General features: G+C 40.8%; 1 protein-coding gene across 1 annotated transcript in view; it reads left to right on the plus strand.

Moving 5' to 3' along the window:
• Positions 1-15,561, plus strand: part of pde5ab (phosphodiesterase 5A, cGMP-specific, b) — a 91,647-nt gene that overhangs the window by 61,445 nt on the left and 14,641 nt on the right. Inside the window, exons 13-16 of the mRNA XM_072376974.1 lie at positions 2,672-2,818; positions 13,213-13,338; positions 14,499-14,593; positions 14,694-14,781. Of these exons, the coding sequence (XP_072233075.1) occupies positions 2,672-2,818; positions 13,213-13,338; positions 14,499-14,593; positions 14,694-14,781 (456 nt within the window). The remainder of the gene's footprint in view (positions 1-2,671; positions 2,819-13,212; positions 13,339-14,498; positions 14,594-14,693; positions 14,782-15,561) is intronic.

Consider the following 15,561-nt stretch of genomic DNA (forward strand, 5'->3'; position numbering starts at 1 on the left):
GGCTGGGCGTACTCCCATGCACCCCCCAGGATCCTGCTAAGGGTATAGAGCTGGTCCACTGTTCCACGGCCAGGAAGAAAACCACACTGCACCTCTTGAATCCAAGATTCGACTATCCGACGGATCCTCCTCTCCAGTACTCCCAAGTAGACCTTACCAGGGAGGCTGAGGAGTGTGATCCCCCTGTAGTTGGAACACACCCTCTGGTGTGTTTTTCCCCCTTTTTAAAGAGGGGGACCACCAGCCCAATCTGCCAGTCCAGAGGCACTGTCCCCGATGTCCACGCGATGCTGCAGAGGCGTGTCAGCTAAGACAGCCCTACAACATCCAGAGCCCTGAGAAACTCAGGACGGACCTCATCCACCCCTGGGGCCTTGCCACTGAGGAGCTTTTTGACCACCTCGGCAACCTCAGCCCCAGAAATGGGAGGCCATTTCAAGCTCTCTGACTCTGCTTCCTCTGAACGCGTGTCGGTAGGATTGAGGAGGTCGTCGAAGTATTCCCCCCACCGACTCACAATATCCCTAGTTGATGTCAGCAGAGCCCCGTCCCCACCATACACAGTGTTGACAGTGAGCCGCTCCCCCCCCCGAGACACCGGAGGGTGGAACAGAATCTCTTCGAGGCCGTCCGGAAGTCGTTCTCCATGGCCTCACCGAACTCCTCCCAGCTATACAGCTACACTTGAATGAAGCTTCATTGAATAAGCATAACACTTGATACGATCTGCTTGTCTACCATAAACATAATACTGTCCTCATATAAGTGGAAAATTCCACAAATTCCACATTACTTTTCTTTTTGTGTTGAAATGAAATTGAATAACTTAGAATTGATGTTGATGTGAAGCTATCGCCATTTTGATATGCTAGTTACAGAGTTTTCTTTGTTGCATTAATTTGAACATTGTACTACAGCATTTCACATAATTCAAGTAAAATTAGCCTGAATAAAAGGTGTCAAGTTGGAACAACAAACTGGGCTGTCTTTTTCTTTCAACGCTTCAAAAGGTAGATCTTGCTTCTCACCAAGATGGAGGTCAATCTTGAGCTTAAAAAGGTTGAAGACCACTGTCCTAGAGGCTATCTTAGTAGATGATGACTCAGACTGCACCCATCATTATGCCAACATTTTATATCTCTCTACATTACAAATTCCTACAAGTCCCATCCTTCATGTTTTCCCCTGTTCTTTCACTTTTCTACTCTGCTCTTACTCACTCTGGCTTAGGGTTACTGTTGGGTACACTGTGACTAAAATGATTACAAAACATTTTTTAGGTCATTAAAAGAACTTTACTCTACTTTTATAATGATTTATTAACTTTGAGATTTATTTGATTTATTAATGTGAGAGTATGTGTGACATTCTTAAGCTCATGTGCTAATCTTAATGAGAAAACCCTGCAAAGTAGATTAAAACGTGCTTGATATTTAAACAATTTAGCCAGTTTGCTCTTGCTAGATCACTCACCTAAAGCAAACAGTGTCATGATGTGTGCTAGGTAACAATGTGGAGGACCTAGATGCAGACAAATGAAACTGGAAGTAGAAGAAACTAAACAGAAAACATGCCGCAACACCATGAAAAACTAGACTGTGAACAAAACCCTCGAACAGAGAACAACTGAAAACAAGCCGGGGAGGCAAAAACCCACAGGGTAAAAATGTGAACGGCAAGAATCTGACAAAGACTGAGGAAAACCAGGGATCTTACATAAAGATGATTGATTGGTGTGTGATGGCAGCTGAGGATAATAAATACAAGTGAAGGAAGTGGAGCAAAAACTGAGAAAACTATAGAATAATGATCAAGACCAGCTACAGATCAGAAAGCATGAAAAGGTAAACTAATTAAGAATACAGTACCAGAAGAATAAATGATCAACTATGGAAAAACACTAGGAACTCAAAAGACAAAAACAATGGAAACACAAAACAAACTACAGATCATAAAAATACAAAACTATGGGAGAAAATACAGGAAAAACTGAACTCAAAACATAGATCATTACACATAGAGCTGTAATGGATATTTAAAATGCTTAGCTCACTGTTGGTTTTCATTTTCTTTTTTTCTTCTTAATATTGCAAGATTACAGATTACAAGATGAGCAAACCTCTGTGTGTTTTAACCTTTTTCAAGTCTCTCCCTATTGGACAGATTTCAGCAATGTTGCTGCATTCCATCTGGTTATTGTTTGCTTTCTCATGGATGATGAAAGTTGTTTGCACTAAGTATATTGTATATCTTTCACATCCAGTAATTAAAGATAATAACTTCCCTGCAGCCAGAAGATTTTGTCAAGTAGTTTATTTGTTGTACCTAACTTGTTTTCTGGCTGTGCAGCCGAGCTTTCTGCCCAGCCTTAACAAAGTCACCACTGTCTGAAGAGGACCTGTTCTGTTCTCTTTGAAGTGTCTGAACTAACAGCACAGACTGATTAAAGGACACAAACTTGATTTGTAGGTCACTACATGCAGTGTGGCACAGATAAAAATATCATAACTGGGTTGTTTAAGCTGTTATGTAACAGCAACAGAAACCAGAATTAGAATCAACAAGGTGATGCTATTAGTCCAGTTTAATTGTACTTTTAGATTTGTCACATTGAATCTGCAGCCTCTTTTTAATTCCCTCTTATTTTTATGTGTGTTATTTGTGTTTGAAGGTTGCCACAGTTCCATCAGCACAGTCACTGCATATCCTGGACTTCAGCTTCAGCGACTTTGAATTATCGGACACTGAAACCACGCTTGCGACTATCCGCATGTTTGTTGACCTCAACCTTGTCCAAAACTTCCAGATGAAACACACAGTAAGAACTGAAATTCCTTGTTATGCAATGCTTAAAACACTCTCCATTAAGAATACATGTTTTATTTCATACTGCAAGCAACTTTTTTTTAGAATGACTATTATTATAATTGTTCCCCAGACAGTAAATGTGATGTTTTTGTTGATCTATGTTTTTCACTCTCAAAAGAATCCATGACGAGGTCCTGCTTCTATAAAAGAAATACAGATCTTCTTGCTTGACCTTCAGGGTGAAATAGAAATTATGCAGAAAGAATGTGTGAAATCAGGGATTGGATTTTTGAACTGGGTGCCCCCAAGCTGTCAACAAATGACAAGAAGTTATTTTTGAGTAATTTGGGCGCTCAAGTAGTTACTTTTGTAATTGTAGAATTATTTGAAATCAAGGATAAACAACAATGAACATTGTAAAACAAAGGCCTATCCGATTAACACCAGCCATGCATTATGAAACTGTCTGGAACACCAATCACCCACCAAAACCTCGTGCTTCACGCAAAATATGTTTTATTTAAACATTTGTGTGTGAACTGGAAACCACAACATATTTTTATAAATATAATTAAGTATGCATACTGTCAATGAAACTCACATTTTTAATGATATTAGTGGTACTATTAGGAATTCCTTATAGTGCAGCCAAACAAATTTACTTTCTAGAAGCAGATTCAATGAAGTACCCAAAAATATTTCTCCTCCTTTCATTACCCTGAACATATTGCTGGGCAAAAACGCCCTGATTGTGTTTTGTTTCTTCATTTTCTTTATTTTTTCTTGATGGAGTGCAGCTGTGAACAAAAACAGGTGATGTGAGTGAACCTAACGTGATAGGGGAAAAAACATGACCAGAACCTAAAAACAAAACAAAACAAAACTCAAAATGTGACGTGACACCAGTTCATCTTTCTGTTATTGTTCACAATGACAGAAGTATTCAGCAGGGGTACCTTTATTCTTTTTTTAACAGAAAAATAAAGGCTTACATACACACATCAGAGCAAACCATGAATAAAATATACACCATGAAGGTAGTTGTAGCAGTCCAGAATTCTCTCTAACAACATTGAAGCCATTTGCTATCCTGTTTTCATGTCATGGGAGAGGAGAAAGGCAGCTTCCTGTTTTATGAACTGCAGAGAACAAGCTGCTTCTCGTCAGCAGCATTAGACCATTAGAACGTGAGTGTGTGCGTTTGTCTTGGAACGCGAGTGCATGCATTTACAACTGAATTGATATTTCTCTTTTTTTTTTTTTTTTTTTTTTCCCCTTGTCCTGTTCAGCATTATGGCAGCAGAATTGTAGTCTGAATACCTTTGATGCCAAACAGATTTGCTTTGCCAAGGGAAGTTTTATAAATGTAAAGCTCCCCTTGATGCCCATTTATTTATTTCTGTTTACAATATATGACATGTAATAGAACTGAACCGGACCGGGGGACAAGGAAAGAAGAAGAGGAAAGAAGAGGAAACAGAACAAAAATAGAAACAAAAACCAGACAACCAGCTGCTACACCTGTAAAAAACAAACAAACAAAACAGACAACAATCCATGGCCTCTGAGGGGAATCCAGCCTTAGCGCCACCAGGAGCACCTGAAAGCAGACAAGCAGAGAAAAAACAAACACACCAACAAACAAAAACAAGCACAAGAAGCGGCAATCGCATACAACACAGCTGTGGATATAGATGACCTGAGACGACATGATAATACATTCACTGCTTAGCGACCATGCTACTGGACTAATGAATGTGTGTGTGTGTGTGTGTGTGTGAGAACATGCAACACCCATGGCACAGGACCTACATGATAACCGTGCTTAGTTATGAGTGTATAAGCGTACAGGGCCACAATCCACAGCCCCCCCAAGCAATTAGAAGCAGGCAGAGAGGGCCACAAGACCCAGGCCACTAGCAGCCCCCACGGAGCACAGAACCCAGGCAGCCCACCGCAGGGGCAACCACGCATCCACCCAGAAGACTGCAGAGGAAGCCCCCGGAAAGAGCCCCCATAAGCATAGGGCAGAGGCCCTCCGGGAGCCAGGGGCAACAGCCCACCGACCCCGCCAGGCCCCAGCCGCCCAGACATGGGCCGTGCACTGGACCTGGGCCCCAGGAGCCCGAGCGCCCCCAAACCCCCCGGCAGAGGCCCCACCCAATACCCAGGAGGGCCAAGCGCCCCAGACAGCCACACAGTGGGTCAGCGCCTGCGCCAGCACCCCTGGCCAAGTGCCCTGGGAGTCAAGACGTGCCCACAGGTGGGTGAAGTCGCGAGCAGCGGGGAGAGGCAACGCCACCCCCCCCATCGGGAAAAGCACAGGCAGGCCAGGCGACAGCTAGTCCCAGATCCAGGCCCAATCATCACCACACACACTTTCACGTCCCATACATCCACACGTCCTCCTTCGCTCGACTCCACTGGGGTGTAGTGCAGCGGGCACACCAGGGGGCCAGCAGCCCCCAAGCCACCAAAGACCCCGAACCAGCAGAACCGAACCAGGAGTGGAGAGTGATGCTGAGAGTGGAGAGCTATGCTGTAGTGTCGCGAGATTGTGTGAGACTATCGGCAGATTCAAACAAGGCGCGCCTCAAATAGAGCAAACAATATACTAAGATTATAATTACGCCAATAACTACTGTTTAAATAAATATATTATCGGGTGAAACAAAAACAAAACACTTGAGTACAGTGAAGAAAGCCTGGACAGCCTCTCGGATTTCATCGACGAGTGTTTTGACAGGATCGTCATGGGGAAAACTAACCAAACCCCATCTGCTAGCAGCAAGGCTTCAACCTCAAAGAGAAGTCGTAATGAAGAGTCACCCGGAGCGACGTCTCCACCTGGTAATGATTCTACGGACAGTTTAACATCGATCGATAACAAATTATCCAGCTTCGACGCCCGTATGTCTCTGTTAGAAATTCTACACAGAGAGTTCCAGGCATTACGGGAGTCGTTTGAGTTCAGCCAGCAACAGGTGCAGACGCTGGCTGCAGAAAACGCAGCCCTCAGAGGATCGGTGAAATCACTCACCGAAGGAATGAGCCGGATCTCTGATGAGAACAAGAGGATGAAAGAATCAATTATTGATCTACAGGCTCGTAGTATAAGGGACAATCTGGTGTTTTCTGGAATCCCGGAGCAGGCAGACGAGGATCCTGAACTGGCAGTGAAAAACTTCATCCAAAATCAACTGAAACTTCCAGTAGATGTAGTGAAAAACATTACTTTCCACCGCCTGGGAAGGAAGGGAAGAGACCTGATGCCCGCCGACCGAGACCGATTGTAGCCAAGTTCGAGCATTTCCAACAGAAGGTCCAGGTGAGGGGCCGCTGCAGGGAGCTGAGAGGAACGGGCTTCAGCGTCAACGACCAGTTTCCCAAAGAAATCCTGGAAAGACGCAGGGTTCTGTTCCCCATCCGGAGAAAGTTCATGGAAGGAGGCTGTCATCGTGGTGGATAAATTATTCATCAACGGACAGGAAACCACTCCTTGGCTCTTCTAAACTCCAGGTGATCTGTATTCGTTAACTTGTATGAATCATTTCACTGTAGATGACATATAAGTAAGATGAAATAATCTATCCAATTCACAGTTATCTATCAAGGCAAAATATATAGCTCACTGCCAGTCTCACCAGCACAGGATATATGCAGTTCATATTTGTTTATTTGGGTAGGTTTTTTTGTTTTTGTTTTTGTTTTTTCTACCTCACTCTTCCACTCTTTTGCACTGTTTTTCTATTCTGTCTTTCTTCCCCAACCCGCTGCGTTTCCACCTTAATAAGTAATGTTAACAAGCACGGCGCACATAGAGTTTTGAGCAGAGCACATAATCAAGTTCCACACAGCATCAACAGCGCAAGTACATATTGTAGCAAGCTCATACTGACAACTGAAACACCAACAATGGCATGTTCATGGAAGCATATATGCACACACACGCACGGGATGCTTTTAGCAAGCATCCAGCACTCACTGCGTTAGTCTGAGCATGTCCATGCTGAGGTTTATCTCATGGAATGTGCATGGAGTTGGGTCCAGGGAGAAGAGATTAAAAATCTCCAATAAATTGAAGGATTTACAGGTTTATTGTTTTATTACAGGAGATTCATTTATCAAAGACTGCAGCTGATGTTCTCACCACAGCACAGTTTCCTCATGTGTACTCAGCCTGTTGCAACTCCAGGGAAAGAGGTGTAGCCATAAATAGATAAATAGAAGAGTAAATTTCACCGTAAACAACACAGTTATAGATCCAGAAGGTAGATTTCTAATAGTTAATTTAACTATTCAAAATATGAATTTATGCATTGCAAATATATATGGTCCAAATGTGGATGACCCCTCATTTTTTCACTCCTTTTTCACTTCACTCTCTGATCACTCAGATAACACACTCATCATAGGAGGGGACTTTAACATGGTATTAGACTCAGGAGTAGACAGACTCAGTACTTCAGGAAGTCAGCGGAACTGGCAGTCCACGAATATTGTTAAACAGTATATGAAAGATTTTGGTCTTTGTGATGCTTGGCGCTCCCACCACCCCACTCTTAGAGAATACACCTTCTTCTCACCGGTACACCACTCATATTCAAGAATAGATTATTTCTTAGTTAGCAGTTCCTTGATGAGGGATATTTCAGACACCAAAATCCACCCCATCACTATCAGTGATCACGCTCCAGTTTCTATCACACTGACGAATAACAGAGTTACACCACCAGCTAGGAATTGGAGATTTAATACATCATTACTAAAAGACCCTGATTTTATTAATTATTTCAAAAGGGAATGGTCTGTATATTTAGAAAATAATGACCTGCCAGGAATGTCAGCTTGTACTCTCTGGGAAGCCGGAAAAGCAGTTATGAGAGGCAAAATAATCTCTTTTTCATCAAATAAGAAAAAGAGGGAAAGTTCAAGGATACCAGATTTAGAACTCAGGATTAAATCATTAGAAATTGTCTACAGTACCTCCAAAGAGGAACACATACTGAATGAACTAAGAAAAGCTAAACTTGAATTAAACAAAATTATTGATAAACAAACACAGTTTCTGATACAAAGACTTAACTTGGAGAACTTTGAGCACGGCAATAAATCTGGAAGGTTCCTAGCTAACCAACTAAAGAGAAACAAAGAGAAAACAACAATCACTTCTGTTAAAGACTCAAAAGGAAATGTCACTCATGACCCCGATGTAATCAACAATGCTTTTAGGGACTTCTATAAAACCTTATATTCATCACAAAATGATCCATCAGACAGTAACATAGATCAGTTTCTTAGTAATATCAACCTTCCAAAATTACAAACCGAACAGGCAATGGCTCTGGATTCACCTCTCTCAATAGGAGAACTCCATGAAGCCCTTCAACATATGCCTAGTAACAAAGCCCCGGGACCAGATGGTTTTACAGCAGAGTTCTACAAAGAATTTTGGACTGTTTTGGCACCTGCATTTCACAAAATGGTATTACAAGTTAAGCAGAATGGCAGATTATCCCCACACATGAACTCTGCTAACATTATCCTGCTACAGAAACCAAGAAAAGACCCCATACTTCCATCCAGCTACCGCCCAATATCTCTAATAAATGCAGACCTCAAAATAATTTGTAAAGCCCTTGCCAAAAGAATAGAAAAAATAACTCCACTTATAATACATCCTGACCAGACAGGTTTCATAAAGGGTAGACACTCATCCACTAACACTCGCAGGCTAATTAATCTTATAGACTATTCTACCATCAACAACCTGGAAACCACAATAGTCTCTTGAGATGCAGAAAAAGCATTTGATCGAGTGAACTGGAAATTTTTATTCGCAACATTAAACAAATTTGGGTTTGGGTCACACTTCATCAACTGGATAAGGATATTATATAGCTCCCCAAATGCGTGTGTCAGGACAAATTATCAAACCTCTCCAAGCTTCAGTCTGCAGAGAGGTACAAGACAGGGTTGCCCACTTTCTCCCTCACTTTTTGCTATTTTCATCGAACCTTTAGCAGCTGCTATCAGACAAGATAGAAATATTAAAGGCACCCAACCCCAAAATATTGAGCATAAAATAAGTCTTTATGCTGATGATGTTTTACTTTTCCTTCAGAACTCTCAAACATCTCTCACTCACACGATCACACTCATAAATAAATTCTCAGCACTTTCTGACTACTCTATCAACTGGTCTAAGACCACAGTTCTGCCCATTAACTGTAGGGTCCAGAATATACCTGTGATCACTTTACAGTCAGGAAATATTAGATATTTAGGCATAAACATTTCCTCCAGGATCTCAGAGCTAACAAAGCTAAATTATGTGCAATTATTAAAGACAGTAGAGGACGATCTCTCTCGTTGGAAGTCCTTACCTATAATCACTTATGGGGAGAGTTACAACCATTAAAATTATGATACTACCAAAAGTTAATTATTTGTTCTCAATGATCCCCCATCTGCTACTTGGTTTAAGTCACTAGATTCATGCATCTCCAAATTTCTGTGGAAAGACAAACCACCACGTATTAGCTTGAAAACCCTACAGAAGACCAAGGACTGTGGTGGAATGGATTTACCTAATTTTCAGCACTATTCCTTAGCCAATAGGTTACAGTATATATCAAAATGGTTTAAACCTAGCCCAATAGATGAACCATGGATAAATATAGAACAAGCATTGTGTGATAATCTGGAAATCTCTGACCTGCCACTTATTAGTCAAAATGTAAAAAATCACAAATGTTTCAAAAGCATTAACATCAGCACCTCTCTGACAGCCTGGTGGGAATTTCTTAAAATAACAAACTCCTCACTTGTCCCGTGTAAGTTTACACCCATCTGGAACAATCCTGACATACTACAAAACAAAAAAAAGCTAAACTTTACTCTGTGGAAGATCAAAGGAATCAAACATCTGGAACATATAATCCAAAATGGAAATTTTATTTCATTTGATGAGCTCATATCACAACATGAGATAGGCAGCAATAAATTCCTAGTATATCAACAACTTAAGTCTATAATAACAAAGAAATATATCCTCCACCAACCAGACTTACAACTCCCGATTAGGCTAGCAGAATTTTTAAGCATCTGCACCCCAAAACTACTATCAAAATTATATAAATGATTGTCTAAGATAGATGACACAATGTCTCTACCATCCTCAAAATGGGAGGCAGATTTATCCATCAGTTCTAGTCATAGCTTCTGGCCACAAATATGTTTGAACACCTTCAGAATGACTCGAAATCCTAATTTACAGCTCATACAATACAAAATCCTTCATAGAACACACTATACAGGACAAAGGGTGTTCAGGATGGGTCTAACACACTCAAACATCTGCTCACATTGCACAGATAACACACCTGATGATTATGCACACGCTTTGTGGTTTTGTGCGCCTGTCCAGAAGTTCTGGCGTGAAGTCTGTACGGACCTATCAACAAGTGTAGCATCCCTGCATGCCCCACACTGTGCATACTGGGTGACTTAGACAACATCAACACGGAAATTAACTCAGCACACATGGTTCTCACAGTGTTATGTATCGCAAAGAAAACTATTCTCATGAACTGGAAAGCGAAGAACAAGGGTCTCAGGCCCGGGCTGCTGCGACTGGTGTGACCGGGTGGTTTGTTAGTTTGTTTTTTGTTGTTGTTTGTTTGTTTTTTGTAGAGGTCCTCCGGGGTGGGGTGGGGTTGGGTTGAGTGGGGTGGGGCGGGGCGGGATGGGTACCTTCTGGGGGTACAGTAGCTCCCGGAATATGGTCGCTGCATGCCCCGAGCCTGGTGGACATCAGGCCCTCCTGCCCTGTGTTGGCTCCCAGGTAGCGGGGATGCCTATTGCAGCCAGTCCCTGGCTGCCCTCTCCGGGGGAGAGTAGCTCCCCCGGTGTATATCCCCATACCCCTCTCCCTTTTGGCTCCTGTACACAGCACACACTCACACATGAAGGGCTTTGGGGGGGCATGTGTGTTCTGTGGGGTGTAGTGGATGGGGCCACGTAGGTGGTCCCCTTGGCTGCACTCTGCAGTTCCCCGCCCCTGTTTTAATTACACCTTAGACATTACTACTTATCAAACACACTCACACACACACATTAGGTCTTGGGGGGTGGTTACACTGAGTGGCATCTGGTGGGCGGGGCTCTTTGGGTATGTAGGCCCGCCCAGAGGGCCGCGCTCCCAGTTCTACAAGTTTGGCTGCCCCTCAATTTTAATTGCTCACTATTAGAAAATATTGAAGAGCCAGAAGGGTGAGGGGAGGGGTCTTCTTCCCACACCCCTGCTTCCTGGTTGCTGCTCGGGGCGGGAGGGGCCAGGAGGATTAATTAATTGTTCTGTCTAACTGCATCCCTATGTCTCACACATGCCCCCACCCACCCACACACGTAGATAGTTGTGTCATATGCCTAAAACACTTCCCCTCCAAAAATTACTCACTCACACCACCTCCATTACCAATGTCTGTTTGACCCCAGGCTCCCCTTCGGCACCAGCATCGGTGGTGGGTTTGGCTCTTCTCCTCAGTATGTTATCCTTATGAAGAGGTCCTTGTATGCTGTTGGCTGACCTCCGGAGTGCCTGCGGAAAGAGGCTCCACAAAGAAAAGATTTGATTTGAGAAGATTTGGGCCCTCCAGCAGAGCAGTTTGTCAGTTTAACATTCACACCGAGAGCTGACACATCAGCCACCCTCAAGCATCTCACCGTGGGAGCTGACCTGCACAACATATTATTGAATTATTATTGCAGTATATTAAATGTTGCACAGTAATGTATTCTGATCTCTGATCATATTACAATGATCCCTAAGGAGAAAATGAGCTGGAATTTGACTAGCAGAATCATGGTTCGGGGCTTCTTATGGTGTCTGAGACTGAACTAGTTTTACGTGGCTTCAGTCACATCTAATATGGATGCCACACAAATTAGAACTGATATTTTTATAGACCCACAAATTAAATGTAGATGAAATGGAAAATTCCAATTTAAAAAGAAACAGTGATTCTTACTTGGAAACTTAATTTTCTTTATTTTGTTACAGGTAGTATAAACCCAAACATTTCATTATTTGTCCCATCAGCTTAGTTTAATTTGTGAATATACATCCATTCCTGTATTTCAGGCCTACAGAACATTCTAAAAAAAGACCAGGGCAATTTAGAGCTAGTAAAGAGGTTAAAAACAATGAGAATGATGATGGTATTTCAAAGAGGCAATGTTGACAGTTGATTTTAATCATGATTTGGTACAAAAGCAGTATCTATGAAAATCTGAGTCATTGAAGAGCAAAGATGGCCAGAGGCTGCCAAAAATCACTGAAATGTTTCAAAACAATGTTCCTCATAGAAAGATTTGATAGGATTTGCATATTTCTTCCTTTGCAGTGCAGAATAATTTTAACCATCAAATAAATCTGGAGTGTCAGCAGAAAAAAGGGAAGGTTTTAGGCCTTAGCTGGATACCTGTGATCGCTGATCCTTCAGACGGCACTACATAAAGAGCCGTCATTAATCTATAGCTGATGCAACCACATAGGTGAGGGATTACTGTGTGAAACCTTTGTCTAGAACTAGACCAATCAGTGTTCAAGATATTTGTTGATAGTTTTCAGCAACAAGTCTAAAAGAACAGACTCTGTGATGGTATAGGGTTGTATCAGTGCCCTTGACAAAGCTCATTTCCACTTGTGTGATGGCAGCAATAATGCAGAAAAGTTCATTGATGACACCATACAGTTGCATACCTTAAGATGTTTTGGCAACAATAAAGTGACAAAATAACATCTGAAATGCTTCATCACTTGGTATCCAATGTCAGAATGTATTTTAACCATTTAACTTCGACACTGACAAAAAAGAAAAGGAAAAATGTCTCTTTACATTTTTTAATTTCCTTGGAGCAATAATAATCAAAATCAGTACTTTTTTCACAAATGTTTGTCGGACAGTTTATGGTAAAAGTCGGAACTTTTGAAAAAGTAATGTCACAACACATGCTTTCTTTTCACATTACCAAAATTATCTAAACCAAGTTTTAGAGATGGTTTATGCATGTATCAAGTATAGTCAGTGAAAAATGTGCTGACCTTTACCTTTAATATCCTACTCAGGATGTTAAAGGGTTAAGTATTATGGAGAGGAAGCAATATTAGCAACATTATGAAATAGTAAAAGCTTCACTTCTTCTTTGGAACATCTGGCAATCCTGAAATGCAAAGATGGATTCGTTTTTAACAATTGAGACTAAGTTGACAAGACAGAACATGAAATATCTTGGTTTCATATCTGCAATAACAAAAAAAAAGTTACTATCTTCTTGCTCTGAGTAGCTCGCTTCAGGGTGGTTGATTTGATATTTTTCTGCATATTTTCTCTTCTGTAGAGTTTATGTCAGTGGATTCTTAGTGTTAAGAAGAACTACAGGAAGAATGTGGCGTATCACAACTGGAGACATGCATTCAACACAGCTCAGTGCATGTTTGCACTCCTCAAGTCAGGACACTTACAGGTAGGGACAGGCAGTTGTCACTTTGGATGGGAAGAAGGGTTACCTTGAATTATGCTGTTTATTAAAACACTTAAATCATTGAGTCATTTTCATCCAAACCAACATACTTTATGTATTTTCATATTTTCTCTAAAGGAAAACTGTCAGGTTTTTTTTGTAACTGCAAACAGGGTGTACCAACAGTCTCTATAGTCTATATATTTCAGGTCATTGCTCTATATTGTAAGAAATCAAACACATTTATACCAAGAAAATTCACTTGGTAGTAAGACAAACAAAAAAACTGTTCACTATTGAATGAATTAGTTATCTCTTTTGACAAACAAATCTAGAACAGTGGCTTGCAAGTATTCTTGCATTTCAACCTATAGTGTAAGTAGAATTTTTCAGGGAGTGGTGAAATCAAATTTTTTTTTAAAAATTCCAAAAGATTACAAAAAATGATGAATATGACATCGAAAATTTGATGTCTTTTTATCTATTTTCTTTTCCTTTTTTTGGCTTCGTTCTTCAAAAAGATCAAACTACAGAAAAAAATAAAGGAATGATTAAAAACAGATTTTGCTTTCCAAAACAAAGTTCAAAGTTGTTTTGCTTTAAGAGATGAATAATAAATTTAACAAAGCAGTTCATTGTCATAAGCACTGAAAACTAACTTACTTTCTTTAAACTTCATTGTTTCAATTCCCAGTGGCATAATTTTTCGCCATTTAGAAAATGTACTGCAGAAAATTTACAGATCTCTTACAGTGACACAGTCGACCTTCAAACTCACTTCAAAACAGAACCGCCTATTGGTAATTAATGTTTTCTGTTTTTGATAACACCTGTAAACTTGTAAATATTGAACATATCAGATGGGAGCTATTACAAGAGTAAATAATATTTCTATTTCTAATCATATCTATTGTCAAACTTCTGGCAGATTTAAAGTGCCCTTTTGATACAGTTGTATTGTAAGTTAAACAGGTAATACATATTCCTTAAAAAAAATTTAAACGACAAATTTGATTAACCGATTAAGTTAGATTTATCCCCCAGTCCAAAGGTTTGGTGAAAGCAACAGATTGTCATTTACCATAATGTGGATGATTCTCTCCTCCAATCTTTTTTTTCCTAATATCTGTGCTTTCTTAATTCTTCCACCTGACTTCGGACAGAGTAACTTGAGCGATCTGGAGATCTTGGCTCTGATGATTGCAACTCTCAGCCACGACCTGGACCACCGAGGAGTTAACAACTCCTACATACAGAGGTACAGCAGGAGAGGCACAGAGGTGTATGTATAGTTGTATATGCATGTATGGGACTATAATGTGTTCACACTGTGGGTTTCTTTTGTGTGTGTTGTCCAGGAGTGACCACCCACTAGCCCAGCTCTACTGCCACTCCACCATGGAGCATCACCACTTCGACCATTGCCTTATGATCCTCAACAGCCCTGTACGTGCATTCACTCAAACATACTAGTTTCCACACATGAACTTTGTATAATTAGGAGCTTTTAAAGTCAAGTCCGCTCAATTTCCAGTTTGACAGATTCAGATATGTATTCTAACCTGTACCTCCTCCAGATGATTTCAGGGCTATGATTCACATGTGAGAAATTTCAGTCAGTTAATTATTATTTACCCTGTACCATCCCTCCTCCAACTAAATACCAGATTAGAGAAAATATTATATCTAAATGGCTTTTGACATAAACATAAATTCAAAATTTAATGCAGTAACACACTAAATGTTCATTGTCTTTCTGTCCATCTGAGATAAGCATGTGGGTACTCTAGTTTCCTCCCACCACCCAAAAACATGTTAGGTTCATTGGTGACTCCAAATTATCCCTAGGAGGGAGTGTGAGCATGAATGGTTATGTGTCTGAATTGTCTCTGTGTGGCCCTGTGATGGACTGGCAACCTGTCCAGGGGTGACCCTGCCTCTCTCCCAATGAAGGCTGGGATAGGCTCCAGCCCCCTGTGACCCTAAATTGGATTAAGCAAGTATAGAAAATGGATGGATGGAATATTTACAGACTGGACTGTGTGAAGACCCAAAAGTGATGAGAATAGGGTTTGAGCAAATTTAAAGGTAATGCATAAAATGTATGACCAACAGAAGATACAGAATAACAAACTTATGATCTGAAGCTGAATTAATGACTAAACTGTAGATATTTAAGTAGTAACAGAAAATATTTCTAATTTAGAAAATAAAGCTGTACTTGTC

Source organism: Leuresthes tenuis, unplaced genomic scaffold (genome assembly GCF_036924035.1).
Source record: "Leuresthes tenuis unplaced genomic scaffold, fLeuTen1.0.hap1 SCAF_22, whole genome shotgun sequence".
NCBI classification, from domain to species: Eukaryota; Metazoa; Chordata; class Actinopteri; order Atheriniformes; family Atherinopsidae; genus Leuresthes; species Leuresthes tenuis.